General features: G+C 44.5%; 1 protein-coding gene across 1 annotated transcript in view; it reads left to right on the top strand.

The window, feature by feature from the left end:
• The window catches only part of LOC120027289 (exostosin-1b), a 44,186-nt gene extending 18,607 nt beyond the window's left edge, over positions 1-25,579 (top strand). Inside the window, exons 4-10 of the mRNA XM_038972207.1 lie at positions 4,103-4,235; positions 5,905-6,023; positions 7,969-8,064; positions 13,502-13,591; positions 17,628-17,788; positions 20,164-20,335; positions 22,699-25,579. Of these exons, the coding sequence (XP_038828135.1) occupies positions 4,103-4,235; positions 5,905-6,023; positions 7,969-8,064; positions 13,502-13,591; positions 17,628-17,788; positions 20,164-20,335; positions 22,699-22,884 (957 nt within the window). The 3' untranslated portion in view covers positions 22,885-25,579. The remainder of the gene's footprint in view (positions 1-4,102; positions 4,236-5,904; positions 6,024-7,968; positions 8,065-13,501; positions 13,592-17,627; positions 17,789-20,163; positions 20,336-22,698) is intronic.
• The last annotated feature ends 1,963 nt before the right edge of the window (positions 25,580-27,542 follow it).

Here is a 27,542-nt window from a genome sequence, read left to right as displayed (position 1 = left end):
TCATTCCAAGGTTTTTCTTAATTTTTTTACTATTTTCTACATTGTAGAATAATAGTGAATACATCAAAACTATGAAATAACACATGTGGAATCATGTAGTAACCAAAAAGTGTTAAATATATTTGAGATTTTAGATTCTTCAAAGTAGCCACTCTTTGCCTTGATGACAGCTTTGCGCACAAAGACAAAGTATTTGGTTGTAATTGTAATGTTGCAGGGTGGCCAACCATCCTCCAGGAGAGCCACTGGGTGTGCAGGCTTTTGCTCCAGCCCTGCTCAAACAAACCACATTTAAAAAATCAGCTGCTCAACAGTACCTTGATAACTGGGAAAGGGGGATTCCTAGTCAGTTGTGCAGCTGAATGCATTTAACCCATCCCCTCTGAATCAGAGAGGTGCGGGGGGCTGCCATAACAGTCTTCGGCGCCTGACCGGGTGGGTTTGAGCAGGGCTGGATAAAAAGCCTGCAAACCCAGTAGCTCCAGATGGAGGGTTGACGGACCTCATGTTTTATACAGTAGCCTATCAGTGCAGTATTATACTTTTGGGGGGGGGGGGGGGGGGGGGGGGGGGGGGGGTGTTTTAACGGAAGGAAATATAATACATGGGATCAGAGAGCAGCAGCCTTCCATTGTCAATACCAGTGATTGAAGTGGTTTCTTGCAGCATACAACACAATTTTGTCACCTTTTTGACCCATTTTGGGGGGGAGACAAGTGACCTGAGCTTTCGGACAAGTAAAAAATCTGTCCTACTTGGAAAAGGACAAGTGGCTAAAAAAGCGAATGTCAAGCGCTGCTTTCTTTCTCCGTCACCTCAGCTATCAATATCTCTCTCTTCCGGAGTTCCAATGTCACACTAGCCTCACTGCAATCTCTCGGTTTATTCCCAAGTCTCTGTCTCATGCTAGACTTACCTTATGCCAGCCAGCCTTGCACACAGACCCCTCACACTATAGTTTCAAATGGATCCCCCTTTCCACTCTGAGCACAAGATGTTGAAAATACATATTTTCAACAAAAACAAAGTATTTTCAATAATATAACAGCACCTGTTTGGCGCACACAACGCTTGCTCTTTTTTTATCCAGTATTTTCCACAACTAGTCAAATGTATTCCACACGTCTGACTTTACCTCCTGAGCAACCAGTAAACATTCCCCCATTTTCGAGTTTATTTGTCACGTCCTCTGCATCCATTTTGCTGTTAGGAGTGCATGTGATGCATACATGTGTCACGTAAAGAGAGCAAGGGTTGAGGAAATGGAGAATGTTTTTCGTAAACAAATGAGGGATTTCAGTAAGAGAACTTTTCAGTCAGAAATGGTTGTAATTATGTTGCAGCTTCAGCAATGCGGAAAGCACGAAAAACACTATTCTGTAGTGATCGCTGGAGCAGGGAGGAGAGGGAGACAACGGGTGCTAGTCACACAGTCACTCGCTGTCTTTTTTTTTTTAACACAGCGCAGCAAGTCTGAGCCCGGCCCGGCAAAATCAAATCAATTGCGGTCGGACTCCCTCTAGTCATTCGTGTGTCCTAATTATTTCATCAAACAGTGAGCTTAAAGCATCAGACAAGCTCCGTGCATATAGATTATTTGATTAAAACACATAGGATGAGTCTGTATATATGGAAAAAATAAAAATCGTCGGACAGCACTAATGTCTTTTCAATGCTCATAGGGCACAGTATTACGCAATGGCATTGCACCAATCTCAAATGTATCCACTTTCTACACAGCCTTGGTGCTAAACCAACCTCTTGCCTCACAATCTCATCCATATCTCCATTCTGGGGATTCATGCTAGCCTCCCACCAACCTGGTGGATATCTCTAGTCTGTCCCGCCAATCACCTTTTATCTCTACTAGTCTCAACCTGGGTTCGCTGCTATCTCACACACACACACACGTCTCAGTGTCTGGGCCCCGGCTTGGCGGTGGTACCCAGACCTAACTGTGCTGAGGGGGGATTGTAACACGGCACAGCCCGGTGACTTAGCCGTGTTGTTTTATGTGGCGAATGTGTTCAAGAAAGAAATGAGGGCTAAACGGGTAAGCCAGAGCTAAACGAGTAAGAGAGATTTGGTGGGGGGTTAGAGGGGGGAAACGGGGGGTGACATATGTAAATGGCGTTGCCTTGGCAGCCCCGAGATAACGAGTGCCATGGTTTATTCATTCGGCGGTGTCTTGCTCTCAGCTGCAGATCTAGGCCGATATACACACACACACACACACACACACACACACACACACACACACACACACCCATCTCTCTCGACAGATTTAATCTCCTCACATACTCACTCCCTGTCATCCTCTCCGGACTTCACACACAAACCAGCGTCTGTGTGTGGCGGGCGGCTCATTTGGCGAGTGAGTAAACAAGCCAGAGCACACGCCCAACCAATCAAGTTGCGTTTCCTGTCAGGACGTTGAGATTGTTTCGACCAATCATAAAGTCAATGGAGCCTTCCCTGTTCCCGCCACATCCCGGCACACCTATTAAACGCACCTGTTAAACGGAATTAGTGTGTTTCCATGTATCATTCTCCTAATTTGCTAATTGCAGCTGTTGGGAGGCTACATTGTGCCGTCACATGACTCTCAAGTGGAAGGATTTCAGCCATGCAAGAGAAACAGCCCCCCCTCCCCATGAGGTGTTAAGGCCCCAGTTTTAAGTTGGTGACTGCATTATATTGAGAGGCTTAAGGATTCCAAGTTAATCTGTTGGGTCGAGGTAAATTCTTATTGACTGCCCTGAGGAGCCGTAGCAGCGGAAAACTGCCTCTGTCGTTTCTTTTTCCCCCCCTTTATCCCCGCCTTCGCAGATTCATTTTTATCGCTTTGTCAATATTTTTACACTATTGTACACAGCCGTGATTGCATGGATCTCCAATTACTCAAGCAAAAAGCAAAGTGACCTTTAAAAAAAAAACGGATTAAACACACTTTTTGTCGTAATGTTTGTATATCGTTGTATTTAACATTTGTGTGACTGTCATTGACTATCAGTGTTTCTTGTTACCTGTCGTGTTTTTTGTGGAGCCCAGGAAGAGTAGCTGCTGCTACTGCAAAAGCTTACGGGGATCCTAACAAACAAACAAAGACCCCTCCAGCGGTATTATTACTTCCCGTCTCGAGTCGCCTCTGTCGCTTTCTATCTTACAACCACCCGAGACTTTTCACATTGTTGCCAAGCCAACGGCCAAGTCACCCCGCCACCTAGTCCACCACCACAGGATTCAATAGAGAGCCGTAAAACACGGCTGCAAACCTATCTGTTTTACGGAAAGCAATTTAGCCCTTGCTCAAGGGCACAGTGGTAATACCTCTTTCTTGCGTGCCTCAATAACACAGCAGAAGCAAATTGCATCCCCCCGCAGAGAAAGCAACAGGGGAAAATGGCCGGTCCAGTATTGGTGTTTGGATGCGAGTGACTGGTCTATTTGTGTGGGGAATGAATGGACTCCTCATTGGAGTGACTGGTGTTTTCACTAAAGCATAACTGGTTTGTTCGGGTGTGTGAAGTATTTTTTTGGGGCATAGCTTCTATTTGAATGACTGACGGGCGTCCGCACACGTACTGCGTTACAGATGTATTGGCTCCTGTTCGACGTCTCGCAGTATTAGGTGGCTGAAACCGTTTTCAGAGCATTGCAAATAGAAATCAAGTCATGCGGTTGACATTACCCTGTCGCCGTCTGTAGTTTACTGAACAGGATCAGTCGACTACAGGGCTCTCCAACCCTGTTCCCGGAGAGCTACAGTAGCTTCCTGTAGATGTTCAATCCAACCCCAGTTGTAACTAACCTGATTCAGTTTATCAACCAGCTCATTCTTAGAATCCGGTGCGCGAGATTAGGGTTGGAGTGTGAACCTACAGGACTGTCGCTTTCCAGGAACAGGGTTGGATAGGCCTGGTTTACTGCATTATACAGCTATCTGAAACATTCTAAATGTTTCACTCTACTGGACACACCTACCACCACCACATTAATTAATAATATAGACACTAGGGTTATCGGTTTTGAGTGACTAGTTTAGTGTCTATATATGGATGTTTTGTTGGTTTAACCTCCAACCATCCGCTCTTGCCCTCAGATCATCCAGGACCGGGTGCTGCAGCAGGAGTCCAGGAGCACCTTGATGTGGAACAGCCACCCCGGGGGGCTCTTCGCCCTGCCACAGTACTCTGCCCACCTGGGAGACTTCCCCTTCTACTACGCCACCCTAGGTGAGTACTCCTCTCAATCCACCAATCAATCAAATGTATTTATGCGGCCTTTTCACACCAGCAGTTGTCACAGTCCTTTTACAGTTACCCGGTCTGGAACCCAAAGGGCACGCACAAGCAGAAACACATTGGCTAGGAAAAACTCGCCACCTCCATCGCATTCATTGCATGGTAGAACCAGTCGTTCAGTGTCTGTGCAACAGCAGTCCTTTATCCAAGACTTCTTGAGCTATAGATATATTAGGGCTACACATCTTGCTCAAAGTTGCCTCACTAGAATATATCAACTCATTATGTGTTCGGTCAAGTAGGACGTACTACGTACACACAGTCTTTGTTATGGGTAGAGACCTTGTGTCTTCTTAAACATCGCTCTTATCCTATAATATATACTAGCTACTAGCTCCCCTTCAAACATCCTTGAAATGAGAAACCGTTGTTTCCAGAACCTTGACCGCCAGCCGTGACAGTCTTAAACAACTATGTAGCTGACACGCTGTCCCACCTTATCAATTGACTTGTTACAGCGGCTATAAAACACCATTACTCAAAGTACCCTTGATTGATGCTCGCATTAGGCCCACTGACACGCCAAACGGTCAGTCAGTCAGATGTTCGTTCCACTCGGCGAACACGCCATATACCACTGCGCCGGTTCACCAACACAAACTGTGCCTCTGTAACAATCTGTGACCTCAAAGGCCTTTTATGTGTCCCAAATGGCTGCTCGTTCCCTAATACAGTGCACTACTGACCAGAACCCTATTGGCCACGCTCAAAAGATAGGGTGCTCTTTTCCTCCATGTAAATCCATCTTCATCTCGTCGATGAAGTCGGCTCCCTCAATTCACAACCCTTTTGATCGAGCACCTTGGTGCGAGGCGCAGATATTAAAACAATCGCGCAGCGACAAGCATGGGTTACCCCGCGGCGAGTTTTATTTGTTTGTCACAGAGCCGACCAATTTTAAGCATGTGGACGTTTTTAAAGAGACCAGGTGGAGGGTGGAGTGTTGGATGCCTGAACAAGACAGAGTCTCCTGCGTTTCATCTATGTCGCAATGACACTGAATCCAATCTGTTATTATGAGGAGCCAATAACTCGAACTCTCGTTTGTTTACCGTAGGTCATCAAAAATGATTTGTGTTGTGGATGCGAATCGCATGCCCAGTGGGATCAGTCATTTAATAAGAAGTCTCCTTTCATCTCGTAAACAATGAGGTCATAATCAACGGGTTATGTAAGCATGGTCTATAAGTAAATACTAAAGCCTTGACCACCGATAACTACAATGTGAATAAATACAGAGAAGGAACAATTTAGGTCTAGTTTAGAGTGATTTCTCCCTAATGTTTTGTCTTTTTTTTGGGAGGGGGGGCAGATTTTTGCTATGCCTGCTGTAATTGAGGAGACTGAGGATAATGACTTTGAACAAACTGATGGATTTGGCGATATCAAAATAAATGTCCCTAGAGGATGCTGAACTTCTGAGAATCACCAATATTTGTGTCTCTTTGTTCGGTCATACAAGACAGAGTGACGTCAATATCTTACTTTCTGTTTGTCTGTGTTCCAGCCCTCCAACTGTAACAAATAGTATGTTTGTCTGTACTGTAGGTGTCAAACCTTACCAGTGATACTGTACGATTTGATCTGTGTTATGTTCCAGGTATTAAACCGCACCCCAAGTTCACGGCAGTCATCCATGCAGTCACCCCCCTGTTCTCCCAATCCCAGCCCATCCTCAAGCTGCTGGTGTCTGTTGCCAAATCACAGTACTGTGCACAGGTAAGAAGCCACAAACGTGTGTGTGTTTGGCATGTGCACATTCCTGTGTGTCCCTTCAATTGTCGAAACTCTCCCGAAACCCAATATTACTCCAACTGTGAGTGATTTCATAGCATTTTTGCCGAGCCAGTTTTTAAAATGACACTTCTCCATCACCAGTAGAGGACCCAACCTCTCTCTACCGTCTGAGTTAACTGCTGTGGATTGAATTAGAAAGGTGGGTATGTACCGATTGGGAATCTGTCTCCATGGTACCAACTCCATCTCTCTCTCTGTGTGCGTGGCTGTGCGTGCGTGCGTGTCCGTCTGAAAGCCCCGTGGCCCAACTAGGTACAAGTAGTATTGATCCCTTTGCTGGTTTTAACCAGGGCTGGGGAAATTAAACCAAAGTCCCCCCCCCCCCCCCCCCCCCCCCGATTAAACCCCCCCCCGATGTACTATAATGTGTTACACACACTCCACCCTAATGCTTCTTAGATGTTTCCCAACGTATAGTGAGGTGTGCAACCCTCCCGTCTATAGAAGTGTTTTGTATTTGACCTTCCAGGCTCCCTGTGCAAAGCGGAGAGCCAGGTACATATTAAATTGATCAACATTTTCTAGCATCTCGCTCTCAGCCCACTAAGACTTCCATGTTGAGGGGGCCCGGGGAAGTGGACGAGGAGGTGGAGAAGAGAGGGATATAAATAATGAATGGGAGGGAGGGAGAGAATGAAAGGGAGAGGGCGGGGGAAAGAAAATTGGGAGCACGAAAGCCTTTTGAGCCGGCTCTGGCAGAGACATGCATGCAGAGATTGTGGACCTCCTGCTGTGTGTGTGTGTGTGTGTGTGTGTGTGTGTGTGTGTGTGTGTGTGTGTGTGTGTGTGTGTGTGTGTGTGTGTGTGTGTGTGTGTGTGTGTGTGTGTGTGTGTGTGTGTGTGTGTGTGTGTGTGTGTGTGTGTGTGTGCTCCACAGTTTTACAGAGGAGTGGTGTGCGTCTGTCACTCACATCACCGACACGCACACCTAGACACACTCCCACTGCAACACAAACGGGAACACACTAAACACACATACATACAACCCACTCGAACATGCACACACTCTCCCCTCTCTCTCACACACCCACCCACCCACCCAGCTGGCAGGTTGACAGAGACACCATCTGCCTGCCAACTTCTGTCATCATCAGAGGAAAGCAGGAATAGATCCATCTAAGCACGGATTCTCACGTTGCTCTGACAGTGTGTCTTAGCACTGTCCATTCAACACATTGCTGTGAGTGTTGCTCATCCCTTTACAAGCCATCATCCATCCGGCCATCGCTCTGCCCGTCTCTCTTTCGTACACGTTATCGCCCGTGTCAGCTGGAGAAAAACAAAAGCATGTGTGTGAGAGATGAAGCGCCGCGGAGGGACTCACCGTATCCCTGTGTAGTCGCGCATTCGGGTTTCGCGTTGTCCCTCCATTAAACATGCATGTGGCTGGGTGTCAAAGGGAAGTGGATCGTTAAACTTAGCTCGAGGTATAATTACATGTTAGGGAAGTCGGTCACAAGGGCACAGAACACACAGTTCCCATGTAGCCCTCATGTAAAACATGGTCCGAGGCGCTATTGTTGAAAAGGTGAAAAGGGATCCCCTTCACCAGACGTTTTGTCACTCAATTCAATTTAACTGTGGGGTGTTTGGATGGATTGAAATGTCAGTTTCGAATTAGATAATGAGAAATGTTGAAGACGTACGATGGGGGAATGTAGTGTGGTTAATAAATAAAAATGAAAATGAAGTGTCATTTTAGAATGTCATAGCTGTGATTCTCATGAGATCTCTCTCCTCCTGCTCTGTCTCCCTCTCCTCTCTCTCCACCTTTACCCCTCCTATCTTCTCAATCACTGTCTCCTCTCTTTATCTCGTCTGTCTATCTCTCTCCCCAACCCCCCCATCTCTCTCTCATCTGTCTCAGATCATTGTGCTGTGGAACTGTGACAAGCCTCTCCCTGCTAAGCACCGCTGGCCTGCCACCTCCGTGCCCGTCATTGTCATCGAGGGAGAAAACAAGGTGAGCTGGGCCGCCATTTTGGTTTCTCTATGCCCCCAAGCTTCGTTCAATGCCATAATTTTGGCGTGTCTATGCTTTGATCGTCTGAGAACTTGACCAGGGTTTATAAACCGAGGCCCAACATCGCAATACTTCCGGGAACGCTTCGCGAAGAAGACTCGACAGACGAGACCGGGGTTTGTGGTTTGGGAAGTCAATGAGAGAAGTGAAAAATGATTCCTTGGTAGTTTATTTTCTCTATTTCTAAAGACACAACCTATATTCAATGTTTAAAAGGTGCTGCACATAGCATTTATCCCCTGTGTGGAAGTTACAGTGCCTTGCAAAAGTATTCATCCCCATTGGCGTTTTTCCTATTTTGTTGCATTACAACCTCAAAATCAATTTAAATTATTCATGTAATGGACATACACAAAATAGTTCAAATTGGTGAAGTGAAATGGGGGAAAAATGACTTGTTTCAAAAGATTCTAAAAAATAAAAAACAGAAGTGGTGCGTGCATATGTATTCACCCCCTTTGCTATGAAGCCCCTAAATAAGATCTGGTGCAACCAATTACCTTCAGATGTCACACAATTAGTTAAATAAATCCCACCTGTGTGCAATCTAAATGTCACGTGATCTCAGTACATATACACCTGTTCTGAAAGGCCCCAGAGTCTGCAACACCACTAAGCAAGGGGCACACCAAGCAAGCGGCACCATGAAGACCAAGGAGCTCTCTAAACAGGTCAGGAACAAAGTTGTGGAGAAGTACAGATCAGGGTTGGGTTATAAAAAAAATATCCGAAACTTTGAACATCCCACAGAGCACCATTTTAAATACATTATTAAAACATTTAAAGAATATGGCACCACAACAAACCTGCCAAGAGAGGGCCACCCACCAAAACTCACAGACCAGGCAAGGAGGGCATTAATCAGAGGCAACAAAAAGACCAAAGATAACCCTGAAGGAGCTGCAAAGCTCCACAGCAGAGATCGGAGTATCTGTCCATACGACCACTTTAAGCCGTACACTCCACAGAGCTGTGCTTTACGGAAGAGTGGCCAGAAAAAAGCCATTGCTTAAAGAAAAAAATTTGCAAACACGTTTGGTGTTCGCCAAAAGGCATGTGGGAGACTCCCCAAACATATGGAAGAAGGTACTCTGGTCAGATGAGACTAAAATGTAGCCTTTTGACCATCAAGGAAAACACTATATCTGGCGCAAACCCAACACCTCTCATCACCCTGAGAACACCCATCCTCACAGTGAAGCGTGGTGGCAGCATCATGCTGTGGGGATGTTTTTCATCGGCAGGGACTGGGAAATTGGTCAGAATAGAAGGAATGATGAATGACGCTAAATACAGGGAAATTATTGAGGGAAACCTGTTTCAGTCTTCCAGAGATTTGAGAGGTTAACCTTCTATCAGGACAATGACCCTAAGCATACTGCTAAAGCAACACTCGAGTTGTTTAAGGGGAAACATTTAAATGTCTTGGAATGTCCTAGTCAACGCCCAGACCTCAATCCAATTGAGAATCTGTGGTATGACTTAAAGATTGCTGTACACCAGCGGAACACATTCAACTTGAAGGAGCTGGAGCAGTTTTGCCTTGAAGAATGGGCAAAAATCCCAGTGGCTAGATGTGCCAAGCTTATAGAGACATACCCAAGAGACTTGCAGCTGTAATTGCTGCGAAAGGTGGCTCTACAAAGTATTGACTTTGGGGGGTGAACAGCTATGTACGCTCAAGTTTGTCTTATTTCACAATAAATATTTGTGCATCTTCGAAGTGGTAGGCATGTTGTGTAAATCAAATGATACAAACCCCCCAAAAAATCTATTTTAATTCCACGTTGTAAGGCACCAAAATAGGAGAAATGCCAAGCCACTGTAGGTGAATTGCAACAGCACTAGGCTGCGTTCAAAACATATTTAGATGGTACAATAATTCCCTACACTAGCCAGTACTTGTTTTCTCACATAAAATGACATTTAGCGAACAGTGTCGAATTTTAGCAACCAGGAAATGACAAAGCGATTTCGACATTGGCCGCTTGACCTGATTTCATCTAGATAACACAGCCACACAGTCAAAACAGTTTTCCCATTTTCACAACAAATGCCGCTCCGGCGGGAGAAATTAATAGGCGAATATCACAGCCAATCGCAGCACTGGTGGGTAAGTAATACTGTGAAACAATATCTTTCCACTATAACTGCAGATATATTTATGGACATTTTCTTAAATTACAATGCAAAAATACAAAATACATTCTATGTGCAGCACTTTTAAGTAGCTGAACATGTTAATACTCCAACCTCGTGAAATCGACAAACTGACACGTCTTCATTTAGTCAAAAGCAACCTTATATTGAAGGAGCGCCTTCGATTTGACACATGTGAGGTTCGGAGCGACACAATCGTTATACCCGATGACGTGTTTCCGCGCATCAGCTTAACTAGCTAACGTCGCCGTGACATCGCCTTAAAGTGTGATCAGGGATTTCTATTGGAAAAGTAGTTTCTAGGCATCTTCATACTAAACCATCCTTGACCTTGAAGCTGCATAATGCATGAAAAGCAGATGTCATAAACTGACAGCTGACTTTGCAATTCCAAGCCATAAACCATTGTTTAGGTAAAGTAGGTTGTCGAGGAAATGACCTCAAAATCTGTTAGGAGATTAGCTTGACATCGCTTTGTAGTCTGTCAGTGTTCCGTAGGGGGTTCGACTAAAGTGTCTTGGTCTCTCTACGTCCTCATCGCGAGAGGTCAAAAGTTGACACCGGTAGTGTGATTTGAGTTCCGTAGTTTGAGAGGCTGAAGTGGGGTGTTAGTCAGGCTCACGAAAACACCACCACTTTTGTTGAGCTGTCAATCAAATTGACTGGTTTCTCTCACTCATCAGTCCCAACGGAGCGGGTGGGGGTTTGGTTTCTCTCCACAACTCTGGTTTTCTTACGCTGTCAATCACAGGGGGAGCGTTGTCTTTGGCTGTGGGTCTGCGACAACGGCCGGAGTTGAGTACCACCCAGGTATGTGGTTTGTTACGCTTGCGGCGGGCTCGTTGTTTACTGTGGCGGGCCCAGCCAAACGTGGCAAGCCTCTCTGAGCCACCAGCCCAGTAGTGGGTAGTATGAGTACAGAAGGAGAGGAGCTATTCCTGGCATCTCTGGGCTGGCATGGTGGCCATGCGCCCACTGCTTTACGACTCTTCAATTTAAGGCCCAGCGAGCCACCAAGCAGTGTTGTGGTTTACACAACACATTTTGTTGGCCCTTTCTCTCTCTCTGTCTTTGTGTGTCTCTCTCTTGCAGTCTTTCTTTACCCTCTCTCGCTATGCGTCACTGTTTTTCTCTTTCCAACCCTCTTTCTCTCTCTTCCCATCTCCCTCTCCTTTCTTCCTCTCCCTCTTTCTCTCCTTCGCCCTCTATCTCCTTCCCTCTCTCTTGCTCTCTGAGGAGTGTCGGAGGCTGATTCCTCCCTCTAAGAGCCTACATTCCTAGTGCGTACGAGTCCTCCCAGGCGAACGTGTCACACTTCTAACGTTACAAACCATCTGTGATGGGAACACAAGTCTCATCCTCAATCCCCCCCCCCCCCTCTTTCACTCTCTTTACTCTCTTTTTCCACCACGTCAGTGGAAATGCAAAGAACGGAACGAAGGGGAAGGATTGTTTTTTTGGGGGGGGGGCCTGTCTGAGCGACTAAAACGTGGCTTGGAATTGTAGACATTTTGAGTCAGTTGTGTTATCAAGTCGTACTTCTCTGCCACATACAGTTCCACAGCACACAGCGATCTGATGAGTCATTTGGCTTAGGATGCCAAGATGTGTTCCGTTTAGGGCACTTTGTGGCAGCGGCCGGTGGGTATGACGTGTTAAGAGGCCACCTGTGTATTTCTGACACATCAGCCTCTTTTCTCTAGCCTCTCTACCCAACGCTTTATGCATTATACACACACTCCCAACACACACAACACTATGCTTTATATAAATGGCAACTTTTCGAAAGAACAGGGATTCTTGGAATGACCCGACCTTCAGGGCTGAGTCTTTCTCCAGAGAAAAGGTTACGAGGAAGTGGGTGGCTGTTACACAAAGTGTTTGAAAGGGGGGGTAGTGTGTGCGTGAAGCGCGCGTGTGTAGCGTGTGCGGTTCTCTGGCTTAAAGTGAGTTTGTGAGGCTGTGTGTATGTGTGGGAGGTATTTGATTTCTAGTGAATACACAGTACCAGTCAAAAGTTTGGACACCTACTCATTCAAGGGTTTTTCTTTATTTTGACTATTTTCTACATTGTAGAATAATAGTGACGTCAAAACTAAGAAATAACACGTATGGAATCCTGTAGTAACCAAAAAATGGTTAAACAAATCAAGATTATATTTGAGGTTCTTAAAAGTAGCCACCCTTTGCCTTGATGACAGCTTTGCACACTCTTGGCATTCTCTCAACCAGCTTCATGAGGTAGTCACCTGGAATGCATTTCAAATAAACAGGTGTGCCTTGTTAAAAGTTAATTTGTGGAATTTCTTTCCTTAATGCGTTTGAGCCAATCAGTTGTGTTGTGACAAGGTAGTGATGGTATTTGGTGAAAGACCAAGTCCATATTATGACAAGAACAGCTCAAATAAGAAAAAAGAAATAACAGTCCATCATTACTTTAAGACACGAAGGTCAGTCAATGTGGAACATTTCTTCAAGTGCAGTCGCAAAAACCATCAAGCGTGATGATGAAACTGGCTCTCATGAGGACCGCCACAGAAAGGAAGACCCAGTTACCTCTGCTGCAGAGGATATGTTCATTTGAGTTACCAGCCTCAGAAATTGCAGCCCAAATAAATGCTTCAGAGTTAAAGTAACAGACACATCTCAACATCAACTGTTCAGAGGAGACTGCGTCAATCAGGCATTCATGGTTGAATTACTGTGAAGAAACCACTACTAAAGGACACCAATATATAAGAAGAGGCTTTTTTGGGCCAAGAAACACGAGCAATGGACATTAGACCGGAGGAAATCTATCCTTTGGTATAATGACTCCAAATTTTAGATCTTTGCGTCCAACCGATGAGTAGGTGAACGGATGATCTCCACATGTGTGGTTCCCACCATGAAGCATGGAGGAGGAGGTGTGATTGTGTGGGGGTGCTTTGCTGGTGTCACTGTCTGTGATTTAGAATTCAAGGTACACTTAACCAGCATGGCTACCACAGTTTCATTTGCATCCCACCATTGCACTTGGCTGTTATAATGTATAATAATATATGCCATGTAGCAGATGCTTTTATTCGAAGCGACTTAGTCACGCGTGCATACATTTTACATACGGGTGGTTCCGGGAATCAAACCCTCTGTTCTGGTGTTGCAACCGCCATGCTCTACCAGCTGAACTACTGAGGACAGTGTGCTGACCCTGTGTGCTCTCTGTCTCCCTTTGCAGGTGATGAGCAGTCGCTTCCTGCCCTACGAGACCATTGTCACCGACGCTGTGCTCAGTCTGGATGAGGATACGGTGCTCTCGACCACAGAGGTTAGTGTTCCTCCACACAACACTAAGGATACCGCCTACTACTATGTTGGAATGGGGGAGCTGCTTTCTTTCTAGAGCGCTGGTACTCTCCCCTGCTTTTCTACCCTTGAACTCTTTGCTTTTCTAAACTCACCTCACTCCACCTCGTGCTGTTTTTTTTTCTCTCCACTCTCCCCCCAGTCTATCCCCCTTTCCCCCTTCTCTCTTCAAATCGAGCTTTATTTGTCACATGCGCCGAATACAACAGCCCTTAACCAACAGGGAGATTCAAGAAAGAGTTGAGAAAATATTTACCTACTAAAGTAAAAAATAATTTAAAAAAAAGTTTAAAATAATAATAACGAGGCTATATACAGGGGGTACCGGTACCGAGTTAATGTGCGGAACTACAGGTTAGTCGAGGTAATTTGTACATGTAGGTAGGGGTGAAGTGACTATGCATAGACAATAAACAGCGAGTAGCAGCAGTGTAAAAAACGGGGGGTGTCAATGTAAATAGTCCAGGTGTCCATTTTGATTCATTGTTCAGCAGTCTTATGGCTTGGGGGTAGAAGCTGTTAAGGAGACTTTTGGACTCTTTACTTGGCGCTCCGGTACCGCTTGCGGTGCGGTAGCAGAGAGAACAGTCTATGACTTGGGTGACTGGAGTCTTTGACAATTTTTTGGGCTTTCATCTGACACGCCTAGTATAGAGGTCCTAGATAGCAGGAAGCTTGGCCTCAGGGATGTACTGGGTCATACGCACTACCCTCTGTAGCGCCTTATGGTCAGATGCCGAGCAGTTGCCATACCAAGCGGTGATGCAACCGTTCAGGATGCTCTCGATGGTGCAGCTGTAGGTGTTGTCGTGCACTCTTCACGACTGTCTTGGTGTGTTTGGACCATGATAGTTTGTTGGTGATGTGGACACCAAGGAACTTGAAACTCTCGACCCGCTCCTCTACAGCCCCGTCGATGTTAATGGGGGCCTGTTCGGCCCACCTTTTCCTGTAGTCCATGATCAGCTCCTTTGTCTTGCTCACATTCAGGGGGAGGTTGTTTCCCTGGCACCACACTGCCAGGTCTCTGACCTGCTCCCTATAGGCTGTCTCATCGTTGTCAGTGATCAGGCCTACCGCTGTTGTGTCGTCAGCAAACTCCCTCTTTCCCTGCCGGTCTCTGTATCTTTGCCCTACATCTCTCGCTCCATCTCTCAACCCTCTTTCTCTTTGCCTCCCTCTCAGTGTAGTGGCCATCCAGACTGGCCTCAGCTCAGCTCTGTTTTGTTCTGCTGATAGGGATAATGACGTCACCATTGGCGTGACTCCAGGGCCCTCAGTGCTTTGTGTGGTGCTGTGTCAGCACTATACCATTGGTCCTTGTGCTATTTTTTGGGGTGCGGGAGTGCAACACAAAAAATATGTAAATGACATAATTTCCTCCAAGTTTGTACCGACAGATGTAGCCAATTGAATAGCCTATCATTTATAGAATGTGCATAAAATGCATCCTCCAATTGCAAAGTCTGCCTATGACCACATGTAACCGATGTGAAATGGCTAGCTAGTTAGTGGTGGGGTGCGCTAATAGCGTTTCAATCGGCGACGTCACTCACTCTGAGACCTTGAAGTAGTTGTTCCCCTTGCTCTGCAAAGGCCTTGGCTTTTGTGGCGCGATGGGTAACGATGCTTCGAGGGTGGCTGTTGTGTGCAGAGGGTCCCTGGTTCGAGCCCAGGTAGGGGCGAGGAGAGGGACGGAAGCTATACTGTTGACACATTGTCTAAAGCACATTTTCAATTTTTAATCCCTTCAAACACCAAGTTAGGCATAGCAGGCTACCTAATTTCAAAATAGGCAATGATATTTCTTCATGTTTTTTTTTTTACCGGTGAAAGGTCCAAACTTCATCTCCATGCCAATCATTTGATTCATCTTAATCAGTTTCATGAATTACTGTTTTGTGACTGAATTAGAGCAGATGGTGTTAACAAATTACTAGCCTTTCTTGTATTCTGTTTCAACCAAAGCATAAATCCTGCCCTCTGAGTTTTGTTGCTTGATAAAACAAATAGACTATTCTGCTTCAGCTAACCATCCTAACATATAATTAGAGATGAGGAGGTGTTTGTGGTGTAACAGTAACGTTATAGTCCTACGATGCTATGGTATTATATTAGGTTCTGTTATGTAACACGCACATTCATCATTATGTGATCTTGTAAGACATTGATACCAGCTTGGATCCCACTTTACTAAACGAGCGCCATTGTGAGACATGATCATTTTCTATTTGTAACAATAATAAGTGTTCAGTATTACTGTTAGGTGTAGAAAACGGATCTTGGTGAGACATTTTAAGTGGCGCTGAAAGGACAGCGCAATGATGTTAAGTGGTGCCGAAGGCTAGCTCTGCCATTCGACCAGTTCAGGAACAAACAACAATCATTTGCGGTATAGCCTAACAGGCATACAACTACGCAGTATAGCTATTTGTAGGCTATAGCCTAATGTAAATACAAATTCATATAGCCTCTAATATCATTGCACTGTTTGCGAGGACTGCTTTATTGCGAGTAGGCATTTCATTGTTTTGTGTAGCTTCCACGCAACAAAGAGGGAGCACCACTGCTCCGCGCTCCGACAGCACTACACGCCTGACAGGGACCATGGCTGGCTGGCCCTATGAGAGTACAGAGGGAATGAAAGTATAGAGCGCTCCAAGCCTCCCATCTCTCACTGCTTCGCTCTGTGTCACTTTTGTCCCACATGCAACTTTCTCTTTCTCCCGCTGTTATATACTGTAGTACGTAGCGATCTCCCCTTCTCTTTCTCATTTTATCTCTAGCAGTTTCTCTATTGCGCTCTTTCTCTATCCATCTATCCCTCCCACTCCTTACGCTTTTCTCAACTTTTCGCTCTCCCCATCTTTCTCCACATCGCTCTCTGTCTAATTGTCATCTCTTTGTGATCCCCTGCATATTGAGGAACTCACCATTGTGGCTTTTTAAATGGACGTGCTGTTTAATTTCTCCTTCCTGGGGTGGCTTTTCTCTTCATTCCTCGAGCACAGAGTTTGGCATAACACCATGAGAACACAGATGTTGCCGAGACGAGGTTTTGAGTGGGAGCCCATAAAGGCTGTTTTTGTGGCGACCATGTGGTTGCGTTATTACACACTCTTAATTTAGTCTCTGGTGGAGGCACTCTATTCGTCCAAAATGGCACCCTACTCCTTACATAGAGCACTACTTTTGACGACAAAAGTAGTGCACTATATTGGGAGTAGGGTGTCATTTGGGACATAGTCTCTGTTTTTCTGGCAGCTGCTGGAACCAGCCAGACGCCGTCTGATGTTTTCTCTAATTATTTGTTTAAATGCTTTGATCAACCAGCGAGAGGTCAGCCAACTGCAGAGGGCTTTTGAAAACACTTTTTTGTAATGTCTGTGTGTTACGAGTTGTAATTGGAGAGAGAGAGAGAGAGAGAGAGAGAGAGAGAGAGAGAGAGAGAGAGAGAGAGAGAGAGAGAGAGAGAGAGAGAGAGAGAGAGAGAGAGAGAGAGAGAGAGAGAGAGAGAGAGAGAGAGAGAGAGAGAGAGAGAGAGAGAGAGAGAGAGAGAGAGAGAGAGAGAGAGAGAGAGAGAGAGAGAGAGAGAGAGAGAGAGAGAGAGAGAGAGAGAGAGAGACTATACCATACCTATGCACATGGAGTGTGTTGAAGGGATACGTCAGGATTTTGGCAATAAGGTGCTTTATCTACTTTCCCAGAGCCCGATGCACTCGTGGATACCATTCACATGTGTCTGCGTGCAGTTTGAAGGATGTTGCTAACTAGTGTCAGCGCAATGACTTGAAGTCTATGGTATCTGCTAGCAAGTCATTGCGCTAACGCTAGTTAGCATTGACTCGTGAAACCCCCGCTAACTTCTTTCATACTGAACACAGACATAAAAATGGGATCCACAAGTTCATCTGACTCTGGGGAAGTAGATAAAGGGTCTCTTTGCCAAAATCCCGAAGTATCCCTTTAATAACCTGACGCTTTGTCTTCCTCCTCAGGTGGACTTTGCCTTCACGGTGTGGCAGAGCTTCCCAGAGAGGTTGGTGGGCTACCCGGCCCGGAGCCACTTCTGGGACAGTAACAAGGAGCGCTGGGGCTACACTTCCAAGTGGACCAACGACTACTCCATGGTGCTGACCGGAGCTGCCATCTACCACAGGTACAGAAAGCTACAGTACAAGCTCTGGGGTGAATGTTCCCTTAGGTACAGATCTAGGATCAGCTTCTCCTCCCTAAATCCTTAGCTGAACCATTAGTAGGGAAATGCTAAACTTACCCAAGATCAGCGTCGAGGGCCAAATTCACCCTAATATACAATACAACACTACCAGCAGTGGTTGACTTGGACTGAAATACAGTGGCTTGCGAGGGAGGGTATTCAACCCCCTTGGCATTTTCCTGTTTTGTTACCTTACAACCTGGAATTCAAATGTATTTTGGGGGGTTTGTATCATTTGATTTACACAACATGCCTACCACTTTGAAGATGCAAAATATTTTTGGGGGTGAAAGAAACAAGAAATAACTTAAGCGTGCATAACTATTCACCCCCCCAAAGTCAATACTTTGTAGAGCCACCTTTTGCAGCAATTACAGCTGCAAGTCTCTTGGGGTATGTCTCTATAAGCTTGGCACATCTAGCCACTGGGATTTTTGCCCATTCTTCAAGGCAAAACTGCTCCAGCTCCTTCAAGTTGGATGGGTTCCGCTGGTGTGCAGCAATCTTTAAGTCATACCACAGATTCTCAATTGGATTGAGGTCTGGGCTTTGACCTTTCCAAGACATTTAAATGTTTCCCCTTAAACCACTCAAGTGTTGCTTTAGCAGTATGCATAGGGTCATTGTCCTGCTGGAAGGTGAACCTCCGTCCCAGTCTCAAATCTCTGGAAGAGAAACAGGTTTCTGTCAAGAATTTCCATGTATTTAGCGCCATCCATCATTCCTTCTATTCTGACCAATTTCCCAGTCCCTGCCGATGAAAAACATCCCCACAGCATGATGCTGCCACCACCTTGCTTCACTGTGAGGGTGGTGTTCTCGGGGTGATGAGAGGTGTTGGGTTTGCGCCAGACATAGCATTTTCCTTGATGAACAAAAAGCTGAATTTTTGTCTAATCTGACCAGAATTCCTTCTTCCATATGTTTGGGGAGTCTCCCACATGCCTTTTGGCGAGCACCAAACGTGTTTGCTTATTTTTTTTCTTTAAGCAATGGCTTTTTTCTGGCCACTCTTCCGTAAAGCCCAGCTCTGTAGAGTGTACAGCTTAAAGTGGTTCCATGGGCAGATACTCTGATCTCTGCTGTGGAGCTTTGCAGCTCCTTCAGGGTGATCTTTGGTCTCTTTGTTGCCTCTCTGATTAATGCCCTCCTTGCCTGGTCCATGAGTTTTGGTGGGCGGCCCTCTCTTGGCAGGTTTGTTGTGATGCCATATTCTTTCCATTTTTTTTATAATGGATTTAATGGTGCTCCGTGGGATGTTCAAAGTTTCTGATCTTTTTTTTATATATCCCAACCCTGATCTGTACTTCTCCACAACTTTGGCCCTGACCTTTTTGGAGAGCTCCTTGGTCTTCATGGTGCCGCTTGCTTGGTGGTCCCCTCGCTTAGTGGTGTTGCAGACTCTGGGGCCTTTCGGAACAGGTGTGTATATATCCTGAGATCATGTGACATTTAGATTGCACACAGGTGGACTTTATTTAACTAATTATGTGACTTCTGAAAGTAATTGGTTGGACCAGATCTTATTTAGGGGCTTCATAGCAAAAGGGGTGAATACCACATTTCCGTTTTATTTATTTTTTTGAATTTTTTTAAACACAGTTTTTTTTCTCCATTTCACCAATTTGGACTATTTTGTGTATGTCCATTACATGAAATCCAAATAAAAATCTGTTTCAATTACAGGTTGTAATGCAACAAAATAGGAAAAACGCCAAAGGGGGTGAATACTTTTCCAAGGCACTGTAGGTGCCAGTACTTATTTTGGATGCCGGTACTGTTTGTATTTCGGTGCAGGAACTTCACAATACCTTGGAGCTAATATTCTATAAGGGGTAAAGGAAGTCAAGCGGTAGAGAATTTGAGGTGCCAGTACTCGGGTCCAGTGAGCTCCTGCTCAAGTCAAAGCACTGACTACTAGTGGAGGAAGAAATCGGAGGACGGGCTCATTGTAATGGCTGAAATGGAATGAATGGAAAGGTATCAAACACAATTGAAAGTGACATCAGCCTCTACTGAACACTACTGTAGGAAGTAGCCGGAGGCTACATACGTCAGTCATGTTGAGTGGAGCATGATGGATCCTATCCCAACCCTCATTAGATTGTCTTTTTCATACAGTTGTTCAACAAAGACTCAATTCAGCAGTGTCTATAAAACTGACATTGAACTGCTTGATTAGCGTTGATTAACTCAAATAAATCGATTCAAACTCGATCTTGAGTACGACGTCACAGATTTTTCCAAACACTTCCAAATCACCCTCTCGACTCTCGACACCACTTACTGTTCACTAATGTTTTCTTCCTCCTCAGATATTACCACTTCCTTTACACAAACTTCCTGCCTGCCAGCCTGAAGGGAATGGTGGACCAGCTGGCCAACTGCGAGGACATCCTCATGAACTTCCTGGTGTCAGCCGTCACCAAGCTGCCACCCATCAAGGTCACCCAGAAGAAGCAGTACAAAGAGACCATGATGGGACAGGTATATATATTATAAACCGGGTAGTTTGGGTACTGGATGCTGATTGGCTGAAACAGCATTTCAGCCGTGTGTAATCAGACAATATACGGGTATGATGCAAAAAATATTGGTTTACGGTTCAATTCATTTTTACTGTTCTAATTACGTTGGTAAACAAAAAGGTAATGGGTTCGCAGTCAAAAAGATGTTACATGAAGCTTACTGCCCTTCGTGCCTTCTCCCATACCCTATAATTCTGTATGTCTTTGTGACTAATATACAGGTAGACCAGAAAAGCCACGTCCCTGATTGGTAGATTAGTGGCAACCCTGATTAGAAGCACCTGCTGCTCATCGGTTGTTCTTCACAAATGCAGTTTTGAATTCAAATAAAATTGTACCTACACACTGAAAAAGGCTATAAAGCTGAAACATCTGTGTACGCTATCCCTGATGCAGTGAATATTATTTAAAAAATCTAATAAGGAAGTAAGCTTTCTGCGACGTCTTTTTGAGTGCGAACCCATTACACCTTTTTGTTTGTCTGAACTTGTGGGTTATACGCACCAGTTATACGCACCAATCAGCATTCAGGGCTAGAACCCACCGTGTTTATAATCTGAATTTGCAGGTTATACGCACCAGACAAGCTTCTGGGAGAGCACGATGGTTGATTACTAATCATGTTGGTAACCAGTTTAAAATAGCAATAAGCCCCAAGGGGGTGTGGTATATGGCCAATATACCACGGCTAAGAGCTGTTCTTAAGCATGACACAATGCGGAGTGCCTGGATATAGCAGTTAGTGCGTATAACCTGCAAATTCAGATTATAAACTGGGTGGGTTCTAGCCCTGAATGCTGATTGGCTGAAAGCTGTGGTACACTACATGACCAAAAGTATGTGGACACCTGCTCGTCAAACATCTGTTTCCAAAATCATGAGCATTAATACGGAGTTGGTACCCCCTTTGGTGCTATAACAGCCTCCACTCTTCTGGGAAGGCTTTCCCGTTCTGTGCGCTTGTGTGGCCTACCACTTCGCAGCTGAGCCGCTGTTGCTCCTACACGTTTCCACTTCACAATAACAGCACTTACAATTGACCGGGGCAGCTCTAGCAGGGCAGAAATTTGACAAATGACTTGTTTGAAAGGTGGCATCCTATGACAGTGCCTATGAAGTTCATTCTTACATGTTTGAGCTGCTTTAGAAGCAAAAGTCGAATTGAAAACCATTATTGCCGTTTTGTTGAATTCAAATTTCATTATAGCAAGCTAGTGCTGATGGTTTGGTTAGTTGAGGTTAAAGGGCACCTCCACCACTTTTCAACCAAATTTGAAAGCACAATACCAGTCTCAACATATGTGGGGAAAAGTTCCACCCGACGATGTCAAAAATGAAAACTTTTTTAAAAACAGTGATTTTCAAACAGAGATTCGCCGGTGAAGAAAATGCCCTCCCTTGGGCTAGAAACCTGTCACCTGTTTAGAAAAGGGAAAGCAGCACAAGAATATGACCCTTGTTCAAAAATGATTGTTAAAAAAAAAACTCCTGTTCCAGCTTTCTGTGAGTATATACCGTTCCTTCAGGAGGAAATCAGGAGTGAAATGTACTTAACAAGTTCCAACTTGCATGGAACTCCCTCTGTGCAATAATAGTGTTTAACATGATTTTTTAATGACTACCTTGTCTCTGTACCCAAAACATACAATTATCCGTAGCAATCACAAAGACTAGTGAGGTTTTCCAATGCCTCGCAAAAAAGGGCACCTATTGGTAGACGTGGAAAACATTTTTTAAAGCAGACATTGAATATCTATTTAAGCATGGTGAAGTTATTAATTATACTTTGGATGGTGTATCAATACACGCAGTCGCTACAAAGATGCAGGTGTCCTTCGTAACTGAAAAGCCAGAAAGAAATCAGATAATTCTGCATCCTATTTTGACAGGCTGCACATCAAAATATCACTCATTCTTTTCTTGAATATGTTAGATGAATTAGCTTTCTTTTTTAATCATAGTTCATCTCAGTTGTCTTACTTGGCACTGGAAAATGATTGTCTAGAGCCCTGCCGCTAATGTAAAGTAACTGTCCATAAAAAATATATATATTATTGATATTGAGCAAAATAGTTACATTTATGGAAATATTACTTTTTCTCCATATTGCCCAGCTCTATCACCTCCCCCCAAAATAATGTATAGCTGATTTATTGTTATTGCAAAAAAATGTCAATTTATCACAATATGGATTTTTGTCTATATCACCCAGCTCTAGTCCCCACCATTTTGAGAAACCCTGACATTATTTAGTGTCATGATATGCTGCTGTGATCTAACAATAACTTATCTTCCATTTTTCTCTCTCCTCCCGCCGTGCAGTCGTCGCGGGCGTCGCGCTGGGCCGACCCGGACCACTTCGCCCAGCGGCAGACGTGCATGAACAAGTTCGCCAGCTGGTTTGGCGGCATGCCCCTGGTCCACTCCCAAATGAGGCTGGACCCGGTGCTGTTCAAGGACCAGGTCTCCATCCTGCGCAAGAAATACAGGGACATCGAGAGGCTCTGACAGGATGTGCACCCCCTGCCAGAGAGGCCGGGGGAGGCGGTAGCCGAAGGAGGACCACGACAGTGGCAGTAGGACAGTCAGCCACCTGGAGCCCGGCGCTACAGCTCTGTCTTCCACTCAGCACATTGCCAATGACCACAGCAGCGCCAGGAGTTGACGAGCGAAATGGTGTCTGGAGAGCTATGCGTATATACAGATCTGTAGTATGTTCACATAAACACACACAGACACTACCAACGAGACTCTTGGATAGAATATTTTTGTTGGTATGAATGCCACGAAGGAGCGAATTACAACAGACTATTCCTGCGACTCTCTGCACATGTGCAGGATGGTAGAGGAAGGGAGGTGTCCAACATGGCAACCCAACCTCAGATCAGATCCGCAGCCGGGCTGGTAACCTAGACTCAATGCAACCCCACCGTGACTCCTTCATGAGCTCCCTATGTCCGCATCAGGACCCCTGAGACACTCACCCACCAGCCCCTGCTCTGGACCCTGGGAAACCATGTTCCTCCATTACTTTTCTAACCATACTTCCCAGCCATATGTACACTGGTTTGAAGCCTTGGGGTCTTCCTAAGAACTGTCCCCTGATTCAATTAAATTCAACATTTGGTAGTAAAGGTCGAGAAAAGTTGAGTCCGCTTTCCCCTTTTTATATGTTTGTTATTCTTTTACTGGAAGGATGGTTTAAAAGCCACCATTTTCAAATGGTGCCACTCGTATTGCCACGAGGCAGTCACAAAACCCACAGAAACACCCACTCTACGCTCATTCTTTGATTTTCTGACTGTTAGATTTCTATTTCTTGTCTGTTTCTCTGCTTTATCACAGTGATAAGCCAGAAGCATGTCACATTTTAAATGTACCCTTTTTCCTTCGAAACTCTCAAAAGCAGTTTCACTTTTTTTCTCGTCTTTCCCCTCGGAAGCTCAGTACCAGTGTGTGTGCAGAGGCTGAAAGTAGGCTCATCCCACCATGAGCCCGAGCGGAGCACTTTCCCTCCGTCGGAATGAGCAACATGAACATTTCTGGATGAAATGGAGCAGAACACTGCCTTCGAAACCAAACCCTTTTCACCCATTTATTTCCCCTTTATTGTTTATGAGCAATACCGTGGCAGAAGGAGTGCATGCTAAATTTAGACCCTGCTTCATTTCCACAGGGGTGTTACAGATTTCAGTGACTCGTCTGTTGTGCCATGTCCCCGAAATTCACATTAGGGCTGCCTTTTTAAAATGGCTTATTGCACATATTTTCCGTAAATCGATATCGAAAGCAGGGGAAGATGCTATCTGGTCGAAATGCCCTCTGTAATATTCGTTGTTCTTCCTAGATTTCCTCATCATAATGATGTTGGTGAAATACAAGCCTCAAAGCCATTCGATAGACATAGCCATCTCCTACACCATTTGTCAGAGGACATATGTTTTGTGTTTTAATTAGAGAAAGACATTTCATTTGAAGTGTTGGGTTTCCCTGGGGAAGCAGCCCTTGATGAAACCGTCTGTCTCTATATTTCCCATCATGTCTGACTCTGCTCTGGATGCAGTGACCCACAACCTTGACCCTTTGGCTCTAGGCGTACAGTGAAAAGACAACCAGCTCCCCCTCACCTAGCCTTGTCATTGTAATGTTCTTCATTACCCTCTTTGTTCATAATTTCTGTTGCTCCTAGTTTTCCTGCGATGCTGTTGTACTCACAATAGACTCATCCCAGCTCAACTACATTTGGCCTGACACATTTTTGTATTGTGGTCGAATAGGAAAAACCTTTATACTTTCTTTTATTGATCATTTTCAAGGAAATAGCTTTGAGATGTGTAAGCTCATGACTTTATAGTGAAATCCTATTGTGAACAGGCTTTAGTCTTTGTACCACACACAGAGCCCTGCTAGTTCACTCGAACAGGTACTTGAATGTCTGAAGACTTGAAGGAGCGTAGTGTGCTCGAGTGGCCTTTTATTGTGAAGGTGACTGAACTTAAAGGGCCAGTTTCCCGGACATGGATTAAACCTAGTCCTAGACCCCAACAAAAATTCTCAATGGAGATGTCCATTGAAAGTGCATTTTTGTTCAGAACTAGGCTGCATCTGGCTCCGAGAAACCGGCCCATAGTGTATCAGCTGTGAGCCAAAGCTCAACTATCCGTTTTTTTTTCTACCCCCCTTCGTCGTATTTGCGTCATTTCTTATTGAGGTCGTTGTAGACTCTTTCACATTGATTTTTTTGTTTTCATCTTCCATATCAGGATACATTCAATGGAGGTCAGTGTCTACTAGGTTGTATACATGGCCAATGAGTTGATATTGTGTCATTGGTGGGCCTGGCCCATCTACTCTTGTCATTTTCACAATGTCATATGTGATATTATCAGCATAACACTTAATACTACAGTACACTTAGATTTAGTACAGTTTCAAAGCTGGTATATTGTCAATATATTGTTTGTTTTTTTACAAAATGTTTGCATTTCATGTTTATTTTCTTTCTGGCAATGTACTCAGGAGGAGTTTGGAATGAACTTGTATGACTTGATATTGGCCAAGAGAGATTTACGTTGTATTTTGATGTTGACTTACAGCAAGCCTTGGATCTCTTGGCACTAGACATGCATCTCAATGATTATGAAAAACGTTGGCCTGCATCTGGTCCCCTTTTTGAAGTTCAGTAAAAGCATCTTTGTATCAAGCCTTTTTCTATCTAGAATTGTCTGAACGAACTTGTTATATCTCAAGAGCGAAAGTCCCTAGCCTTGCACATTGACTTCACGGGCGAAACCAGAGACATTAACATTTCTGTACATAAACATGTATATTTATTTTCATATGTGAGAAAAACCAGACTGTGTATAGTATGAAATGACAGGGGAAAATAACAGGATTTCTTGGCTGAAGGAATAGTTGATGAGCAAAAAAAAAAAAAATCTGATTTTGTGAGATATACATTTCGTTAACCCTTGTGCTTTGCTGGGGGGGAAAAATAAGTCCATTGTGGTATGGGTCAGATTGACCCGCACAGTGTAAACACACTCGACAGTCAAAGAATCAAGTAAAAACGTTTGTCTTGTCAGACCTTTCATAAAGAAGAAATACCAGAACATTTGATTTCAAAAACTCTACATTGAACTATTTGTTACAAACAAGCATTTTCTGTTTGACCAAGTATGGATTCAGTTTTAAACAATTCCAGGCATTTAATCCTAGTAAAAATTCCCTGTCTTGGATCACCATTTTATTTTAAGAATGTGAAAGGTCAGAATAATAGTAGAGAGAGTGATTTTTGTTTTTTCAGCTTTTATTTCTTTCATCACATTCCCAGTGGGTCAGAAGTTTACATACACTCAATTAGTATTTGGTAGCATTGCCTTTAAATTAACTTTGGTCAAACATTTCGGATAGCCTTCCACAAGCTTCCCACAATAAGTTGGGTGAGTTTTGGCCCATTCCTCCTGACAGAGCTGGTGTACCTGAGTCAAGTTTGTAGGCCTCCTTGCTCGCACACGCTTTTTCAGTTCTGCCCACAAATTTTCTATGGGATTGAGGTCAGGGCTTTGTGATGGTCACTCCAATATCTTGACTTTGTTGTCCTTAAGCCATTTCACCACAACTTTGGAAGTATGCTGGGGGTCATTGTCCATTTGGAAGACCCATTTGCGACCAAGCTTTAACTTCCTGACTGATGTCGCTTCAATATATCCACATAATTTTCTCTCCTCATGATGCCATCTATTTTGTGAAGTGCACCAGTCCCTCCTGCAGAAAAGCACCCCCACAACATGATGCTGCCACCCCGTGCTTCACGGTTGGGATGGTGTTCTTCGGCTTGCAAGCATCCCCCTTTTTCCTCCAAACATAACAATGGTCATTATGGCCAAACAGTTCTATTTTTGTTTCATCAGACCGGAGGACATTTCTCCAAAAAAGTACAGTCTTTGTCCCCATGTGCAGTTGCAAACCGTAGTCTGGATTTTTTTATGGCAGTTTTGGAGCAGTGGCTTCTTCCTTCCTGAGCGGCCTTTCAGGTTAGGTCGATATAGGACTCGTTTTACTGTGGATATAAATACTTTTGTACCGGTTTCCTCCAGCATCTTCACAAGGTCCTTTGCTGTTGTTCTGGGATTGATTTGCACTTCTCGCACCAAAGTACGTTAATCTCTGAGACAGAACACGTCTCCTTCCTGAGCGGTATGGCAGCTGTGTTGTCACATGGTGTTTATACTTGCATACTATTGTTTGTACAGATGAACGTGGTACCTTCAGGCGTTTGGAAATTGCTCCCAAGGATGAACCAGATTTGTGGAGGTCTACAATTTTTTTTTCTGAGGTCTTGGCTGATTTTTTTGGATTATCCCATGATGTCAAGCAAAGAGGCACTGGGTTTGATGGTAGGCCTTGAAATACATCCACAGGTACACCTCAAATTATGTCAATTAGCCTATCAGAAGCTTCTAAAGCCATGACATAATTTTATGTAATTTTCCATGCTGTTTAAAGGCACAGTCAACTTAGTGTATCTAAACTTCTGACCCTCTGGAATTGTGATAGAGTGAAATAATCTGTAAACAATTGTTGGAAAAATTACTTGTCATGCACAAAGTAGATGTCCTAACCGACTTGCCAAAACTATAGTTTGTTAACAAGAAATTTGTGGA

This window comes from Salvelinus namaycush, chromosome 32 (genome assembly GCF_016432855.1).
Source record: "Salvelinus namaycush isolate Seneca chromosome 32, SaNama_1.0, whole genome shotgun sequence".
Classification (NCBI taxonomy): Eukaryota; Metazoa; Chordata; class Actinopteri; order Salmoniformes; family Salmonidae; genus Salvelinus; species Salvelinus namaycush.
Note: the sequence above shows the minus strand (reverse complement) of the source record. Positions and strands in the feature narration are given on the sequence as shown.